The 17,500-nt window shown below is 41.8% G+C and overlaps 1 protein-coding gene across 1 annotated transcript in view; it reads left to right on the forward strand.

The window, feature by feature from the left end:
- Positions 1–17,500, forward strand: part of cacna1db (calcium channel, voltage-dependent, L type, alpha 1D subunit, b) — a 67,316-nt gene that overhangs the window by 32,669 nt on the left and 17,147 nt on the right. Inside the window, exons 9-26 of the mRNA XM_030783997.1 lie at positions 3,589–3,676; positions 4,216–4,242; positions 5,013–5,173; positions 6,106–6,331; positions 6,568–6,775; positions 7,033–7,153; positions 8,883–9,028; positions 9,588–9,715; positions 10,203–10,332; positions 10,764–10,823; positions 12,591–12,697; positions 13,647–13,734; positions 14,722–14,829; positions 15,196–15,248; positions 15,418–15,564; positions 15,867–16,068; positions 16,237–16,395; positions 16,526–16,636. Of these exons, the coding sequence (XP_030639857.1) occupies positions 3,589–3,676; positions 4,216–4,242; positions 5,013–5,173; positions 6,106–6,331; positions 6,568–6,775; positions 7,033–7,153; positions 8,883–9,028; positions 9,588–9,715; positions 10,203–10,332; positions 10,764–10,823; positions 12,591–12,697; positions 13,647–13,734; positions 14,722–14,829; positions 15,196–15,248; positions 15,418–15,564; positions 15,867–16,068; positions 16,237–16,395; positions 16,526–16,636 (2,270 nt within the window). The remainder of the gene's footprint in view (positions 1–3,588; positions 3,677–4,215; positions 4,243–5,012; positions 5,174–6,105; positions 6,332–6,567; positions 6,776–7,032; positions 7,154–8,882; positions 9,029–9,587; positions 9,716–10,202; positions 10,333–10,763; positions 10,824–12,590; positions 12,698–13,646; positions 13,735–14,721; positions 14,830–15,195; positions 15,249–15,417; positions 15,565–15,866; positions 16,069–16,236; positions 16,396–16,525; positions 16,637–17,500) is intronic.

A 17,500-nucleotide genomic window follows, 5' to 3' on the forward strand; every position in this document is an offset into this window, starting at 1 on the left:
ACTAAGAGACCTGTGTCTTATCACAGATATCGGAGATCCTTTGCTCAGTAATAAATCCTATTTAATGCTTTGGCATTTGTGATATTAGCTGTGTCATTAGGTCTGAAGGAATGCCAGGCATTTAGGCATAGACTGAAAGGCATTTATTTAAGTCATTTAATAAATATTCATGAGGAGTTGTTGATAGGTGTGGTCATTGTAACCCTGCTTGTATGTTGTAATTATTACATAACCAGATTATTTAGGTTTTTTCTTGTGTGTGTGTGTATGTGTGTGTGTGTGTATGTGTGTGTTTGTTTCTCTTCGTGTCTTGGTGTTTGGATTAAGAGAAGGGATCTGCTTTGTGGAGTTTGATTTACTGGCGAGCAGACTTCTTAAGATTAGAACAACCCACAGTTGTGTCTTTGTATTGTCAGAAGGACAACACTGTAAATTCAGGGATCTTTCAGCACGTGTGGAACACGAGAAGAAAGAATATACACTGCCAATGAACGACATGTTACATAAAGGTCATTAAAGTCAAATCCAGTGACCCCCCCTGAGGTGTAAGCTCTGGGTGTCAGACCAAACCCAGTGAATGTGCTCTGTTGGAGTGCAGTGTGCCCCAGAATGTGGATCATAACTGGACCACATTAGCTGTCTGTGCCTGCAGCATGTAAGATTGTAACGTCTTGGGGGCTTGACTGAGGATTCTGTCGTATAGTCATAGTGAAAGACTAGATCACATGGATTAATTAATAATGTTCTTGTGCAGACAAGGGGAATAGGCGCTCTAAAATATCATAATTGTTCTTTGAACAATAATTTATGCTTTAGCATCCTACATTTATTCTCTCTCTCTCTGATATTGTTTTTAACTCACTTTAACGCAACACTATGTTTGTTCTAGATTAAGATTAAAATGAAGAGGAAGATTAAGATTCTTTATTGTCTTCCCAGCCATATACACAGCACACAGTGGGACGAAATACATCCTCTGCATTTAACCCATCCTATACACACACTAGGAGCAGTGAGCACACACACCCTAGGAGCAGTGAGCAGTGAGCACACACACCCTAGGAGCAGTGAGCAGTGAGTGCACACACTAGGAACAGTGAGCAATGAGCACACACACACACTAGGAACAGTGAACACACACGCTAGGAGCAGTGGCTAGCCACAGTACAGCACAGTGCTCAGGGACCAACTCCAGTTCTTTTTGCTGGTATTAACCCTAACATACATGTCTGTTGATGGTGGGAGAATATGCAAGCTAGGGATGACCCCAAATAGTTGACTAGTCGATCTAAGGAGCCCCATTCAACTGCCAATCTCATAGTCAAAACGTTGCAAAATGTTTTTATGAAACAAGGGTCATTCCATTCCAGCTATATGGGGGTGCTGAATAGAAAGGTGACTCGGGACTGCGATGTGCTCCGGGAACGCTGATGTTGTTGTCTCTGGCTCCCTCTCTTTTTTACATTTGTCGTTCTTCTGACTTGCAAGGGAGAAGGGGACATTTAAACATAAAAGCGGCGCTTGAACATAAAATCAGAAGTTAGATAAAGGCTCTGAACAGCGCAGAATTCCATTGTATGCCTAAAAAAATCTACTCCGACTTAATTAAAAATAAATAAAGAGAAATTAACAATAATGGCCCAACCGTGTACTCTTGATAACTTATTAAAATACCTGAGGAACATTATCGAGGGTGAGCCAGGGCAATGAATGACAGATATGGAAGTCATGCAACCAACTCCTGGACATGGCGGCAAGCTCGCATATTCGGCTCTCTGCAGTTACTTATTTGTTATTTATCAGGTTTATCTCATTCTGTTGAATCTAAAATGTTGTACATTTTATTCTACTTTGCGTTGACGTTGTTCTGCACTTCACGGCATTAAAATGCTTGTTTTATGTTAACGTTAAAGAATCATTTAATGAATAGTGTTTATTCCATATTGCCTGTAATTTATAGCTTGTAGGGATTCAACTTAACTTGTGTTAGCCCATTTGTTATTTAATCCTCTATTTTGTTGTGGTCATTTTTATATGCCGCTTTGATGTTTGATATGCTGACACTTGACAGTGGCCTCGTTTAACTTTTTGTTGTTTCATTATGAAGTTGTTTCTGTGTGTGGAAGAAAAATGTGTGGTACCTACCTACTCTGGCTTCTTTTTGACTGTAAGCTATGGGCCTTCTATATTCTAAATGGGCATATTTATTGTCATTATAAGGTCACCATAATGCAGAGGTTTCAGATAGTGAGTGAGAAAACGGATGGAACACATCCTATTATAAAATAAATTCTTATGCCAAGTTAAGAAGACAAATTGTTTAATTGGGTGTTTCAGCTCTTTTTTCAGGTGTGGAAACAATGGAAGCCAAAGTTGCAAATGAAAATATGGCTTTATGAGAAAAAAAAAAAAACGATTCGACAATTAGTTGACTATAGGCAAGACTTGATGAATCTGATTTGACTATGGAAATTCTAAGTCGGGGACATCCCTAATGCAGGCTCCACGCAGAACGGACCTGGGATGACCATGAATCGAACCCAGGATCAGTAAGCACTGTTGCCTTCTTGCTGTGAGGCAACAGCACTAACCACTGAGCCACCGTGCTGCCATTTGCAAAACTGTGTGCATCTGTTAAGGCTAATGATGTTGAAACTTACTCACATTCCTGGAGTTAGTTTGATTTATGAAAGCTTCGTGAGTATGTATGTGTCTGAGAGATCAAGACATCTGTGTATCTGCTCTTTGTCCAGTCGGATCTCAGCTTGATAGATTCCTCCAGGTGTCTCTGTGGTAACATGTTAGTAGTGAAGTGATACACATTTGTTGCCACTGATGTCTGTTCAACATCTTGCTTCTGTAGAAAGCATTGATGTCCTCTGTCTTCTTCTCGTCCTTCTCACCTTTCAGCATCTTCTCTCCCTCTGTTCTTTTGTATGAAAACATGTTTTGTTTTTTTTTTACCTCCACCTTCTGTTATTCCAGTACCCTCTCCATCTCCTCTTCTTTTCTTTTCTTCTGCCTTTCATTCTTCCTTCTAAGTAATCTAACCTATTCCTTTCACTCTTCACATCTCTCACCCCCCCTCCCCTCTCTCTATCTGTAGTATTACAGAGCTGCTGTATGTGTTTAACTGTGCTCATAGATGCTTCTCTCCCTCCTGTTCTGTCTCTCTGGCCCCCTCTGCTGTCTGAATGCATGAACTGCACTTAAACTGAAGGCGTGACTATGGCCGATCTCAGCAAAAAGAAGAAAGGGAAACCAGGCTGGTTCAGCCAGTCAACAGAGACACAGGGTAAAAACATGTAAACGTGTGTGTGTGTGTGTTTGTGTGTGTGAGAGAGAGAGAGACTGTCTTCCTTGCTCAGTTATGAAGTTTGATCTGCAACAGTATTAACTTTTACGCACTCATATTCCTATTTTATGACGTCTCTCTTGGGCAGTGAAATCATCTCTCTCCCGAACACGTCAGAATACACATACAACGCATACATAGCTTCCCAGGCCTCTGGCCCTGTGTTACTTGTTCTGTAATTGTGTCATTTTTTGTGGTCTTACTCTCTGTCCTGTGCTCTTGTTGGACTCCAGCGAGCATGCCCGCCAGCGAGACTGAATCGGTGAACACGGAGAACCCGAACGGGGATGAGGACAAAGCCCGCTGCTGTGGAACCATGTGGTGAGTGCCTATGGACCTGCCACACCCCCTGTTCCTCTGTACCGCTCTCAGCTCCGGGGCCAACTCTATTCACTGCATTTAGATCGGGACCAGGAATCTCAGTATGCTCCCTTAGAGTCTAGAGATACTATCTTATAGATTCCCTCTCTGCAATTACATATGATGGAACTATTCTACGTAACAGCCAGCTAGATGGATGTACAACATATGGACCAATTTATATTCTCATATTAGTTATATTAATAATAGTGCAACTGCTGTGTAAATACACATGTATTAGTGAGTCTAAGGTTAATGGAAGATATGTTTTGAGCTTAGTCTCTGATGTGAAACAGGTTTGGCATGTCGTTCGGGGGTGAGGTGAAGGTTACATCAGGAGTGTGTGTTGAGATTAGAGGCTGAGCGGATTTAGCAAGGCCGTGATCAGTATAAATATGTAAACAGCAGATGGACCATTAATTCACTGACAGTCAGCGCATATTCATCCAGCCACACAGAGCGAGCAATGTTAACAGCTTTATGTTTTTTGTTTTTTTCAGTCAAAAAATTACAAAGTCAAAGTTCAGGTCAGTGACTGTTAACTCTTTACAGTGAGTCCTGTCGCAACATTGCATGCTTGTTCCTGTTTCTTAACTGGACTTTGTTTTGTTGTTGTACTGATCCGATCATGATGGAGACCCCGGTCATTCTCTGCATGATGATTTTGTTGTAAAAGTCTTTTTGCCATGTGTTTGCGTCCTTCAGTTCTCTCCACTGACTTCAGTATGAGCGTGTCTCAGTCCTTCCCAAAACTAGTCCAGTCTACAGCTCTCCTCTCTCCTCTCATTCTTTATTTTAAATGTCTGTCCCTCCATCTGCACCATGGACACAGTCATACACACACACACACACACACACCTGTACACTCACAGATATGTACACTCTATCACACATACATACACACACACACACACACACACACACACACACCCGTACACTCACAGATATGTACACTCTATCACACATACACACACACACACACACACACACACACACACACACACACACCCCTGTACACTCACAGATATGTACACTCTATCACACATACATACACACACACACACACACACACACCTGTACACTCACAGATATGTACACTCTATCACACATACATACACACACACACACACACCTGTACACTCACAGATATGTACACTCTATCACACATACACACACCTGTACACTCACAGATATGTACTCTCTCTCAGACACACACACACACTGAAATGCAGTCACACATCTGAGCCAGGACATGATGTTCCTGAAATGGGTTGCTTCTTGTTCCGTCCCTGTATAGTCGACGCTGGCGTCGCTGGAACAGGTTCTGCCGAAGGAAATGTCGGGCTGCCGTCAAGTCCACGACGTTCTATTGGCTGGTGATCCTCCTGGTGTTCCTTAACACACTCACCATCTCCTCTGAGCACTACAACCAACCTGACTGGCTCACAGAAGTACAGGGTAAACATACACACACACACACACATTCACAAACATTTAAACACGCACACACACACACACACACACACACACACATGCACACAAACTAACACACACACACATACACACACACACTGTCATGCTCCTGTCTAGGGTCAGGAGCATGAACAAAAGGAGGTGAGATGGCACTTTCAGCATGTTTTAAAGTATTTATTATAGAAATGAGATATGAAAAGAGAGAATAAAGGAAAACTAAGGCTGGTAAAGCTAGAGAGACCAAACACTAATGCTGCTTGTGAGCGGGTCGATCACAAACAAGGCATTGTGCCCCTAAACCTTGCGTCTCAGGCCGTCATCTCAGACTCTCTCTCTAAATGTGGCTGTGGAGAAAAAACTGTAATGTGGCATGGTGTGGCTCCAACACGGTGCCTGACAACCCAGAAAAACCCCCAATCGCACGCACGCAGGTGGAGCAAGCAATTAGGATGTCATTCGTCCACGGGACATCCTGAAACATGACAGGGAAACACAAAGGATCAGAACAAAGCAAAACACAGTCAAAATACCTACAAGGCACAACAACACACGCATACACATGCATACATACATACATACATACACGTGCACGCATACCAAACACCACATACAAATGCGCACGTAAACCCACACACATACTCACTTACTCTCTCTCTCGCGCTCCCTCTCTCTCTCTCTCTCTCTCTCTCTCTCTCTCTCTCTCACACACACATACATTTGATAACTGATCTCCAAATGATCCCCATACACATACTCACTCACTCACTCACTCACTCACTCTTTCTCTCTCTCTCTCTCTCTCTCTCTCTCTCTCTCTCTCTCTCACACACACACACACACATTTCACATTTGATAACTGATCTCCAAATGATCACATATCTGGCCAATCACCACCTGGCCCCTCCTCTCTCTTGCAGATGTGGCCAATAAGGTTCTGTTGGCGCTGTTCACATGTGAGATGCTGGTAAAGATGTACAGTCTGGGACTGCAGGCCTACTTTGTGTCTCTGTTTAACCGTTTTGACTGCTTTGTGGTGTGCGGAGGCATCGTGGAGACCATCCTGGTGGAGCTGGAGATCATGTCCCCGCTGGGCATCTCCGTCCTCCGCTGCGTTCGCCTGCTCCGCATCTTTAAAGTCACCCGGTAGGACCCCAGTCCTTCCAGTCTGAGTGTATAATGCTGATGGTCTCTTACCATCTAAATTGCCTCTTCGCATTACAGTGGAATGTTGCCTATTTTCTGATTGTCTTTCACTGCTGTGAAATATTAGTTGTTTGAATTTACTTAAACTTTCATTGAACTGTTCCCTGTCTGTTAAACTAAAAATTTCTGTCATTTTCTCTCACTCTCACTGTCTCTCTCTCTCTATGGCTTTGTAGACACTGGGCGTCTCTCAGTAACTTAGTGGCGTCTCTGTTGAACTCCATGAAGTCCATCGCCTCTCTGCTGCTCCTGCTCTTCCTCTTCATCATCATCTTCTCCCTGTTGGGCATGCAGCTCTTTGGAGGAAAATTCAACTTTGACGAGACACAGACCAAAAGGAGCACGTTTGACAATTTTCCCCAAGCCCTGCTCACCGTCTTTCAGGTATGCGCGTGTATTTGTGTGTTTGTGTGTGTGTGTGTGTGTGTGTGTGTGTGTGTTCTGCTGACTGTCCTTAAAGTATGTGTGAGTATATGTGTTTCTTTGTGTGAGCGCATGATTGAATCACGTCATGGTTCTGTTCTTTGTGACAGCAGTTTAAACTTGATGCTAAAGGAGATAGAATGCCATTTTACCTGCACCAACCTGTATTTAATAATTTGTTTAATGTGTGTGTGTGTGTGTGTGTGTGTGTGATCCAGATTCTGACTGGTGAGGACTGGAACACAGTAATGTATGATGGGATTATGGCTTATGGTGGTCCTTCCTCCTCTGGCATGGTCGTCTGTATCTACTTCATAATCCTCTTCATCTGTGGAAACTGTATCCTGCTATCAAACACACACACACATGCACACACATAAGCAAACACACCTGTATATACACACACGCACAAGCACACAAACACAAACACACACACACACACACTCACACATGCACACATACATTCACACACACACACATTTAACTCCAACACCTGGAGTCATGACCTGTGTGACAGTTTACTGATCTTCTGTTTCATTGCCGTCAATCAGCTACACAGCAGCACTAATACCTGATTTCTCCAGCACAAACTTGCCCTGTGTTCGTTGTGTAAAGCTGGATAAACATACAGTGAAAGAAGGATTTAACTGGATTGACTTATGGACATTGGTTCCACATGACTGAAATGTGTTCTGTCAATATGAATGATGTTCTTCAATGTAACTCCCTTTGTCTTTGTTAAACCAACACTGTTTGAATGTAATGTTTTCACAATCAGTCAACCCAACCTGATCAAGTAAAAGCAACACCAATGAACAATTTCGTTTCAGTGTATATATAATGGTATAGTTTCGGTGAATAATGTTGTTTATCAATTGCATGTTATATTTACGCATGTCTGTAAAATGATTGTTTTAGTTGGATTTATAGGGCTAGATCACAGAAGAGGTCTTTGCCAGGAGGCCATAACACACACAGAGCTTCACACTATGCTCCCCAGGACCATCCATCATTAATCTAGTGTCCCTGACCAGCCAGAGGGAGTCACTATTGCCTCAACAGGGAGGCAATTCCCTACAGGCTTGCCACCTGGGAATACCGCCTCTGCCAGCTACCAAACTGCAAGCACCACCATCGGGATCTGAACCCAGGTCTCCACAGTGGTGGGCTGGCGTCTCTTCCACTGTGTCACTCATTAACTTCATGGACAGTCAGAGCCTAATGCTTGTCATTCCCGATGAAATGCCTTCTTTCTCCTTCATCTGTAACACTGGCTCTCACTCAGTGTGAATTTTTCACAGTTTGTCCAGTGGTGGTATAATGTAACCAATCCAGTCCCTCTCGTGTCCAGTGGTGGTATAATGTAACCAATCCAGTCCCTCTCATGTCCAGTGGTGGTATAATGTAACCAATCTAGTCCCTCTCGTGTCCAGTGGTGGTATAATGTAACCAATCCAGTCCCTCTCGTGTCCAGTGGTGGTATAATGTAACCAATCCAGTCCCTCTCGTGTCCAGTGGTGGTATAATTTAACCAATCCAGTCCCTCTCGTGTCCAGTGGTGGTATAATGTAACCAATCCAGTCCCTCTCGTGTCCAGTGGTGGTATAATGTAACCAATCCAGTCCCTCTCGTGTCCAGTCGTGGTATAATGTAACCAATCCAGTCCCTCTCGTGTCCAGTGGTGGTATAATGTAACCAATCCAGTCCCTCTCGTGTCCAGTGGTGGTATAATGTAACCAATCCAGTCCCTCTCGTGTCCAGTGGTGGTATAATGTAACCAATCCAGTCCCTCTCGTGTCCAGTGGTGGTATAATGTAACCAATCCAGTCCCTCTCGTGTCCAGTGGTGGTATTACCAAACCAATTCAGTTTTTCTCAACATGACTGAAACTGGGAGACTTAGTAAATTGGGTGGCCCTTGATTTACACACTGACTGCGGGTGCATTATACACTGAAAAAAAATAAAAGATATAAAGCTCCTCTTACTTAAACACTTTCCATCAGTTCAGCTGCTGTGTGAGGAAGTGCATACGCTCTGCGTAATTTGTCCTTTACACCAGTAAATCAGACATCCTGCTGAACGTCTTCTTGGCTATCGCCGTGGACAACCTTGCCGATGCAGAGAGCCTGAACACAGCGCAGAAAGAGAAAGAGGAGGAGAGAGAGAGGAGGAAGAGTGCGAGGTATGTGTTCATTGAGATAGTCAGAGGGGAAGTGATTGTCTGGAGATGTTTTGATGTTTCAACTGATGAGATTGAAAAGATGGATATTCGTGTAATAGACTGGACCCTACTCTCACTGTGATTTTTAACAGGAGTGGGAGCATAGACAGGAGAGAGGAGGACAAGGGCAAAGATGGCCTGACCAAGGTGTGCCTCTGCGTGTGTGTGTGTGTGTGTGTGTGTGTGTGAGAGAGAGAGAGAGCAAGAGTTTGTGTGTGCTCATAGATATTGAATGTTTTCCCATGTGTCTGTTCATTTATCCATTGTGGAGGTGTGTACTTGTGTGCATAATAATATCGGTCTGTCTCTCTATGGCAGAATACCCCTTTAGCTGAGGATGGTATAGATGTGGAGAAAGACCCCTATTCAACAACTGACTGCACAGGTACACACCACACACGCACATACTCACACACGAGTGTGTTTGGAGTGTTGGACTCTAGTATTAATGCAAAGTATTTCATAATAGAGAATAACATATGTAAGCTGTGTGTGTGCGTGTGTGTGTGTGTGTGTGTGTGTGTGCTTGTGTTACTGTGCAACCAGGTGAGGATGATGAGGAAGAGCCTGAGGTTCCGTCAGGGCCCCGCCCACAGAGGCTGTCAGAGTTGAATCTCAAAGAAAAAACCCCACCCATTCCTGAGGGTAGCGCCTTTTTCATCTTCAGCAGCACAAACCCGTGAGTACAACAGTCACACACACACACACAGGCAGGCACGCACACATACACACACAGACACACACACACACACACACGGGAACACAAACACATACAAACAGTCATGCACACATGGAGACACACACGCACACACACAAATATGTGCATGAATACAACTGCATACAAACACAGTCATGCACATACAGACACACACTATCAAATAGATACATTGTATAAACAAATGGTTCTACTCAAAAGCTTAACTACTCATGCTCAAAAATATACACAATGAATTACATAGCATTTTCACCATTAGCAACTCACTCCTGTGATCAGTCTCTTTTGTACTTTAAACAACTTGCCACTCTGTCCATTGCTCACACACACACACATGCACGCACGTACACATGCATGCACACATGTGCTACGGTTCACAAGTGCTGAACACAGGCTTTGTGTTGGTACGTTATGCACTCCTATCAAAGCTGTGTTGCTCTGTTCTCCTTAGCATTCGCGTGGCCTGTCATCGGCTGATCAACCACCAGATTTTCACCAACCTCATCCTTGTCTTCATTATGCTCAGTTCTGTGTCCCTCGCCGCCGAAGATCCCATACGCAACTTCTCTGCTCGCAACATCGTAAGACACACACACACACACAAACACACACACACACACAAACACACAGACATGCATGCACACGTGTGTGCACTCACATACACACATGCACACATATGAGTTCCTCTGACTGACCTCACTATCACTGTAATCACTATTGATTGGTATCACTATTGATTAACGTTGCCTCCTGAAAAGTAATAACTGTACTGACAGTGCACATATAGTATATGTGTTTCAGTACTTTGTTCACCAATATGTTCATATAAAATATAAGAAAAATTTGAACAAAGAAATAATGTTTTAGAACAAGTACAAGCACACATCGCTAATCTTATTGATTAAGACTTCCAGTGATTGATCAGTCATTAATAGACACACACACACACGAACACACTGTCCTGTGTGAAAAGATCCATGTTAAACTGTTGTGTTGCACCCCCTCTTTGCAGATTCTTGGTTATTTTGACTATGCTTTCACGGCTATCTTTACCGTAGAGATTCTGCTGAAGGTAAATGCTCTCCTCCGTGTCTCTGTGTCTGTACGCTAGCTGATGTTTCAGTAACACTCTGGCTGTCTTGCCTCCGCAGGTCCTAGGCTATGCTGATTATGTCTTCACTAGTATGTTTTCTTTTGAGATCCTGTTAAAGGTAAAGCTGTTTCTATGGCGACAATGGCCTTGCTGCCCCCGTATTCCTCCAAACCCTCCTCTCTGTGTCACCTTTTCGTCGCACAGTGTTGCTCGCTGCACTGTCGTCTGTTGGTTACCATGGCACCTCTTTTGAAAAGAAATGCACACAGCTTTCTTTTTAAATTACAGTTTAAAAACCATATGAGATCAGTTTGGCCATTGATTATATTTTTAATCTATAATGCCATGTTACTAAAATGATAGCCAAGCATCATTTGCGCAAGGCCCGAACTGTCTAAATACCTAACTATAACCAGGTCACCATTCTCCTCTCCAAACAGTTACACCAGTAACTTTAATAATAACATAATATGATGACACCTGTCTTAATGTGGTGGAACTGACTTTGCTCAGTTTAAAATCGAAGTTTTGCTCATACAAAATAGTGTAAAAGAGGGGGCAAACCTGCATGTCAAGACTGCCTCTTTCACTTGTGTTCCCTTTAAACTGGTAAAACCAAAGCTGTTTACATGGATATGAATGTCATAAGAAATAAAGTGAAGTGGATTTCAGCATGCTTCCTCAGAATGCTGAATAGAGTGTATCTAAGTGGAAGAATGTGTATTTGACATTTTTACCAGTACCTCTCAAAGTGCTCCCCAAAGCGCTATTTTAGGCCCTCTGAATTTTAAATAACACTGTTCCATATTGAAGTAAATCTGTCTGATTCATACTCATTTGGCTTAATAAAAATGATGAATCATCTCTGTCGTCCGTTCACAGAACGGTCACAGAAAAGACAGTCAAATGATAAGGCCACTTACAAACCAGTTTTGTTTTGCTATCGCTTTTCTCCGTCCTGTTTAGACAATTGCCATAATCTCACTCACATTTTTCCCTTTATAACAACTAAATGCATGTTTGTCACTGCAGCAAAAAAAAGAAAAGAAAAGAACCCCAAAAAATTGCTATACTGATTCCCTGCTCTGTGTTGTAACAAGTCCACAAACCTCTCTAAACATAGCTTGTTAATGTGAGTTTGACTCTGAACTTATTTGTCTGTTTATGTGTTAGTGTGCAGCCATCAGTGGTCATTGTGTTCACTATGTTATTAATAATATTAGTAAATCTGATGCCATTTAAATGTGCAAGACTGCATTTAATATACAGTATTTTTTCATATGTATACATGTAGTATTACTATATTACCAATAATTTATACATATCTATTTATTTATTCTTTTGGTAGACTGGCAGAAAATGTGCTTGTGTCACAGTAATGTTTTGGAGCACAGTACATAAAAATCAGCTTCCCTTTATGTGAATAGTGAAAGATTTATTTGGTTCTTGCTAGTAGGACAAAAGTCTTTCATTCGCTGGAAATGTCTAGAACAATTCTGGTCTGTGTGGTTTGTCTGGGACTTCTACATAAATTCATTGTCAAATTCATAAATTCTCAAGACATATTGTCTTAAATGAAAGACATTTTATTTTTTTTAATTGTTTTTTTTTTATGTAGTTTGTGTATAGTCCCTGTGTACGCTTCGTTTTAGAATGAGAGTTTTGTTTACTATGAACACATTGTAAATTAGTCTCTGGGATGTTTGTACCATATTTAACATGAGATATCTCTCCTCTGTGATCCAGATGACGGCCTATGGGGCTTTCCTCCATAAAGGGGCCTTCTGCAGAAACTACTTCAACCTACTGGACCTGCTGGTAGTGGGCGTCTCGCTGGTGTCATTTGGTATAGAGTACGTATTGAACAACACAAAGCACTCGACATGTCAGAGCTGCGTTCACCATGAATTACCTGTCGTCTCATAGAAACACCATACTGATGCATGTTGCAATTGTGTGTATGTTTGTTTTTTTCTTCAATGTCAGTCTAGGAGACCCACATGATAGAACATTTTCTGTTCCAACTCAGACTTTACTCACCTCAGTCATCACATTCTTTTCAGTTGCGATTATATCAAAGCAACATGTTAGCATTGTCCTCCTGCCATAACTTTAAGTCTCCAGGTCAATTCTTAGCTCTTATCAACTACCACAGCTTTTGGTTCTGTTTACTGTCAGATAGCAGGAGGCTTTTAATCCATTCCACATGAGATTTTCTTTGATCTGTAGTTGAGATTTTTTTTGTGTGTTCATTCTATAAGTTAGATGTTTGTGTTTGGTCTGTATATGAGATGTTTATGTTTGGTCTGTAGGTGAGATGTTTGTGTTTGGTCTGTATATGAGATGTTTGTGTTTGGTTTGTAGGTTAGATGTTTGTATTTGGTCTGTAGGTGAGATGTTAGTTTGGTCTGTATATGTGATGTTTGTGTTTGGTCTGTAGGTGAGATGTTTGTGTTTGGTTTGGAGGTGAGATGTTTGTGTTTGGCCTGTAGGTGAGATGTTTGTATTTGCTCTGTATATGAGATGTTTATGTTTGATCTGTTGGTGAGATGTTTGTGTTTAGTCTGGAGGTGAGCTGTTTGTATTTGGTTTGTAGGTGAGATGTTTGTGTTTGGCCTGTAGGTGAGATGTTTGTATTTGCTCTGTATATGAGATGTTTATGTTTGATCTGTTGGTGAGATGTTTGTGTTTAGTCTGGAGGTGAGCTGTTTGTATTTGGTTTGTAGGTGAGATGTTTGTGTTTGATCTGTAGGTGAGATGTTTGTTTGGTTTGTAAATGAGATGTTTGTGTTTGGTTTGTAGGTCGTCTGCCATCTCCGTGGTGAAGATCCTGAGAGTACTTCGTGTGTTGCGGCCCCTCAGGGCTATCAACAGGGCAAAAGGACTGAAGGTCTGACTCTATGTCTTTCTTAATCCCTTCTTTTCTTTCCATTCTTCGTCCCTTTGTCCAGTCCCCGACCTGCCACAATCATCAGTCACCTTTTCTACTCCTTGTGATTTCTAACTTAGTCTCTGTCATTATTGGCCATTTGAATCCTGACTATTAAAAGAAAGGTACAGCCCAGTTGCTAAAACTGAATGAGGAAACACTGGTGTATGGGTTTTCAGTAACCTCTCATTGTTGCATGGTTTTGCTCCCTTTTTTTCCCAGATTTTTTTCTCATGAATATATCATGTAAACCAGAAACTTCAGTTATACAGATTTTAAAAACGTGTGTTTTATATTTATTTGTCACAGCTGTTTGTTCGGCTCACTTTTGAAATTTCCAAACATGCTCTCTAAACCAGTGTTCTCAATCCTGCTCCTGGGGGACCTCTGCTCTGCTTGTTTTCCCTCTTTCCCTGCTCTACCTACCAGGCTGACCTCATCAGTGGCACTTTTGATTGGCACACCTGATTTAATCAAGAGCATTTTATCACACCAATCAGGTGTGCTCAGAGCAAGGATGGATAGAAGATATGCAGAGCAGGGGTCCCCCAGGGGGAGGATTGAAAAACACTGCTCTAAACTAGTGATTCTCAACTCTAGTCCTGGGGCCCACTGTCCTGCACATCTTTGTTTTAACTCAGGACTGACACACCTGATTTCACTGATCAATTAATCATCAAGCCCTTGATTAGCTCAATTAACTGTTATCATGAAGTGTTAGAACATAGATGTGCAGGACAGTGGGCCCCCAGGCTGGAGTGGAGAATCAGTACTCTAAACAGTTTAGCTAACACTACTGTTAATGTAGGTTTAAAAACACTTCTATAGGCATTGAGTGTGAAGTCTCTTTCAACACTTTTCTGTTACCGTCCTAATATCTGTCCCTCTTTCTCCTTTTTGTCACCGTCTGATTGATGACTTGACCCATGATACATGTCCCGTCTGCAGCATGTGGTCCAGTGTGTGTTTGTTGCCATCAGGACCATTGGAAATATTATGATCGTCACTACGCTGCTGCAGTTCATGTTTGCCTGCATCGGCGTACAGCTCTTCAAGGTCAGATATACACACACACATACAGCAAGACATTCAGAACTATAGCATGAAACCCACATTCATGTCCTTACAGCACTGCAGGTTCATCTTCACCTATTTCTCAGACTTAATACTGAGTGTATACAGTGTTATAGATAACATATTGCTAGATTTGATAGCACGTTGAATATATAAACATTATTTGCATTAGCAAAACCAGTAACAATGGACAGTAATTTTTGCTTTACAAATAACTTGATCAGTCACTGACCTTGTCATTGGTTTTACATAAGTTGGAAAAAAATTACACTGAAGGCTTTGGTAAACGAGATTCATTGGTTTAATGGGGATGAGTTTGTAAATTTTGTGTGTGTGTGTTGTTCACAGGGAAAATTTTACAGGTGCACAGATGAAGCCAAGTCAAGCCCAGAGGAATGCAAGTGAGTGCATTAATTTTCTCCTTTTAGAAAGGAACATCGATAGAGTCATTTAGCTAGTCATTTAGTTTCACACGACATTATGTGGGAATGTAGTGATCTGAAAACTCACTAATGACGGGTCATTTATGTGTGTGTGTGTGTGTGTGTGTGTGTTTGTGTGTGTGTTCAGGGGGACATATATCTTGTACAATATTGGAGAAACAGCATTGCCTGTAGTCAAAGAAAGGATCTGGTACAACAGTGAATTCAACTTTGACAATGTTCTCATGGCTATGATGGCTCTGTTCACCGTCTCCACATTTGAGGGCTGGCCAGCGTAAGACATGCACACACACACACACACACACGCACAAAGACACACACACACACACACACACACGTATACACACATAATAACACACATGCGCACACACACAGTCACACACACAATCTCCAGTATTACACATACATACCTGCACCCTAACACCCTTGCGAATGCACTAATAAAAGACTAATATTAATGTGATTATTGAAACAACATTGTTTTGTCACATATTAATATTAACCATTCTTTTATATGTAAACCAAATTTTGCTCATCCTATTCACCTCTTTTCATTCATTTTTCTCTGCCTGCCAGCCTTCTGTACAAAGCCATTGACTCAAACAGAGAGAACATGGGGCCCATCTACAACTACCGTGTGGAGATTTCCATCTTCTTCATCATTTACATCATCATCATCGCCTTCTTCATGATGAACATCTTTGTTGGTTTTGTCATCGTCACTTTCCAGGAGCAGGGAGAGAAAGAATACAAGAATTGTGAGCTAGACAAGAACCAGGTCAGACCTTTTGATAGCTCAGTAGATTTCACCATCAGATTTCTATCTCTTATTCTCTCTCTCTCTCTCTCTCTGCCTTTCTCTCTCCCTCTCTGATTCTCCATCTCTCTCTCCTTCCCTGTCTCTCTGATTCTCATTTTCTCTCTCTCTCTCTCTCTGTCCTTACAGCGTCAGTGTGTGGAGTATGCGCTGAAGGCCCGTCCCTTGCGTCGGTACATCCCTAAGAACCCGTACCAGTATAAGTTCTGGTATGTGGTGAACTCCACTGGTTTTGAGTACGTCATGTTTGTGCTCATTATTCTCAATACTCTCTGCCTGGCCATACAGGTGAGTACAGCTTCACTAAAATCAGTCACCACAGAAAGTCTTAAAAAGATGGCTCAACCATGTTTGACTGAGGTTGTGTTAACATGGGTTTCTTTCATTTTCTCTCTCTCTCCCTCTCTCTCTCTCATAGCACCATGGCCAGTCTTATCTATTTAACTATGCGATGGACATTCTTAACATGGTCTTCACTGGTGTATTCACTGTGGAGATGGTTCTCAAACTCATTGCCTTCAAACCCAGAGTGAGTTTTGTCTAATATTATCTGATAGAACAAGCGCTGAAGACTAGAGAAATGTTAGAGGTCAATAACCAGAAGTCAAAAATGATAAGCTACTCTGAACTGGAGACCACCTCAATTTCCCCATTCCTAAATTAAGTACTGTCACTTTACTCTTAGTTACTAAAAGTACTTCAGCATTACCCACCTCAGAGCAGGAATTTCAGCAAATGAACATGTCCAAGGCAGGGGTGGCAAAAAAAAAGTTAAAGTATCCCACCTGAGAAATACTTAAGTGAGATTAAATAGTCGCTCGTTCACAATTTACAAAAATGGCTGTCAATTTAACTCTACTTAGAGTACTTTTTTTTTGGCAAGACGTACTTCTACTTTTATTTTGTCCACCCCTGGACCAAGGGGGAGAGTCACAAAAATGACAAAAATCACACAGGTAATGATTACACAGTATGTTTATGATGAGAAATTAATAGAATTTAATGAATCAGTTGATGCCAAATGAAACACGTGGAGAGTAATTGAAAATAACACGATTGTTTACAGATAGGCCCTAAATGGAGTGGCTTCTACCAATGTCACTACCTACTGTTAAGAGTAACTGTGCACTTACAGTAGATGTGCTCTGCACGTTTGATTCATAAAACATGGTGTTGAATATGACAGGCTGTAAGACTGCATAAAAGCACAGAAAATTTTTAAACATGCAAAATTGAAATGTAGGCTGTTTGGGTACCTTAGAGTATTTCATCGCTAATTTCTGGTTCCTCAGAAACTGGTCTGAGCATCTGTTATTCCCATATTTTTTGGTTGGTTGATCAGATGCAACATGATCTGTGAAATGATTTGTCATCCGTTAGCAGATTTCCTGTG

Source organism: Chanos chanos, chromosome 9, assembly GCF_902362185.1.
Source record: "Chanos chanos chromosome 9, fChaCha1.1, whole genome shotgun sequence".
In the NCBI taxonomy this organism is placed as follows: Eukaryota; Metazoa; Chordata; class Actinopteri; order Gonorynchiformes; family Chanidae; genus Chanos; species Chanos chanos.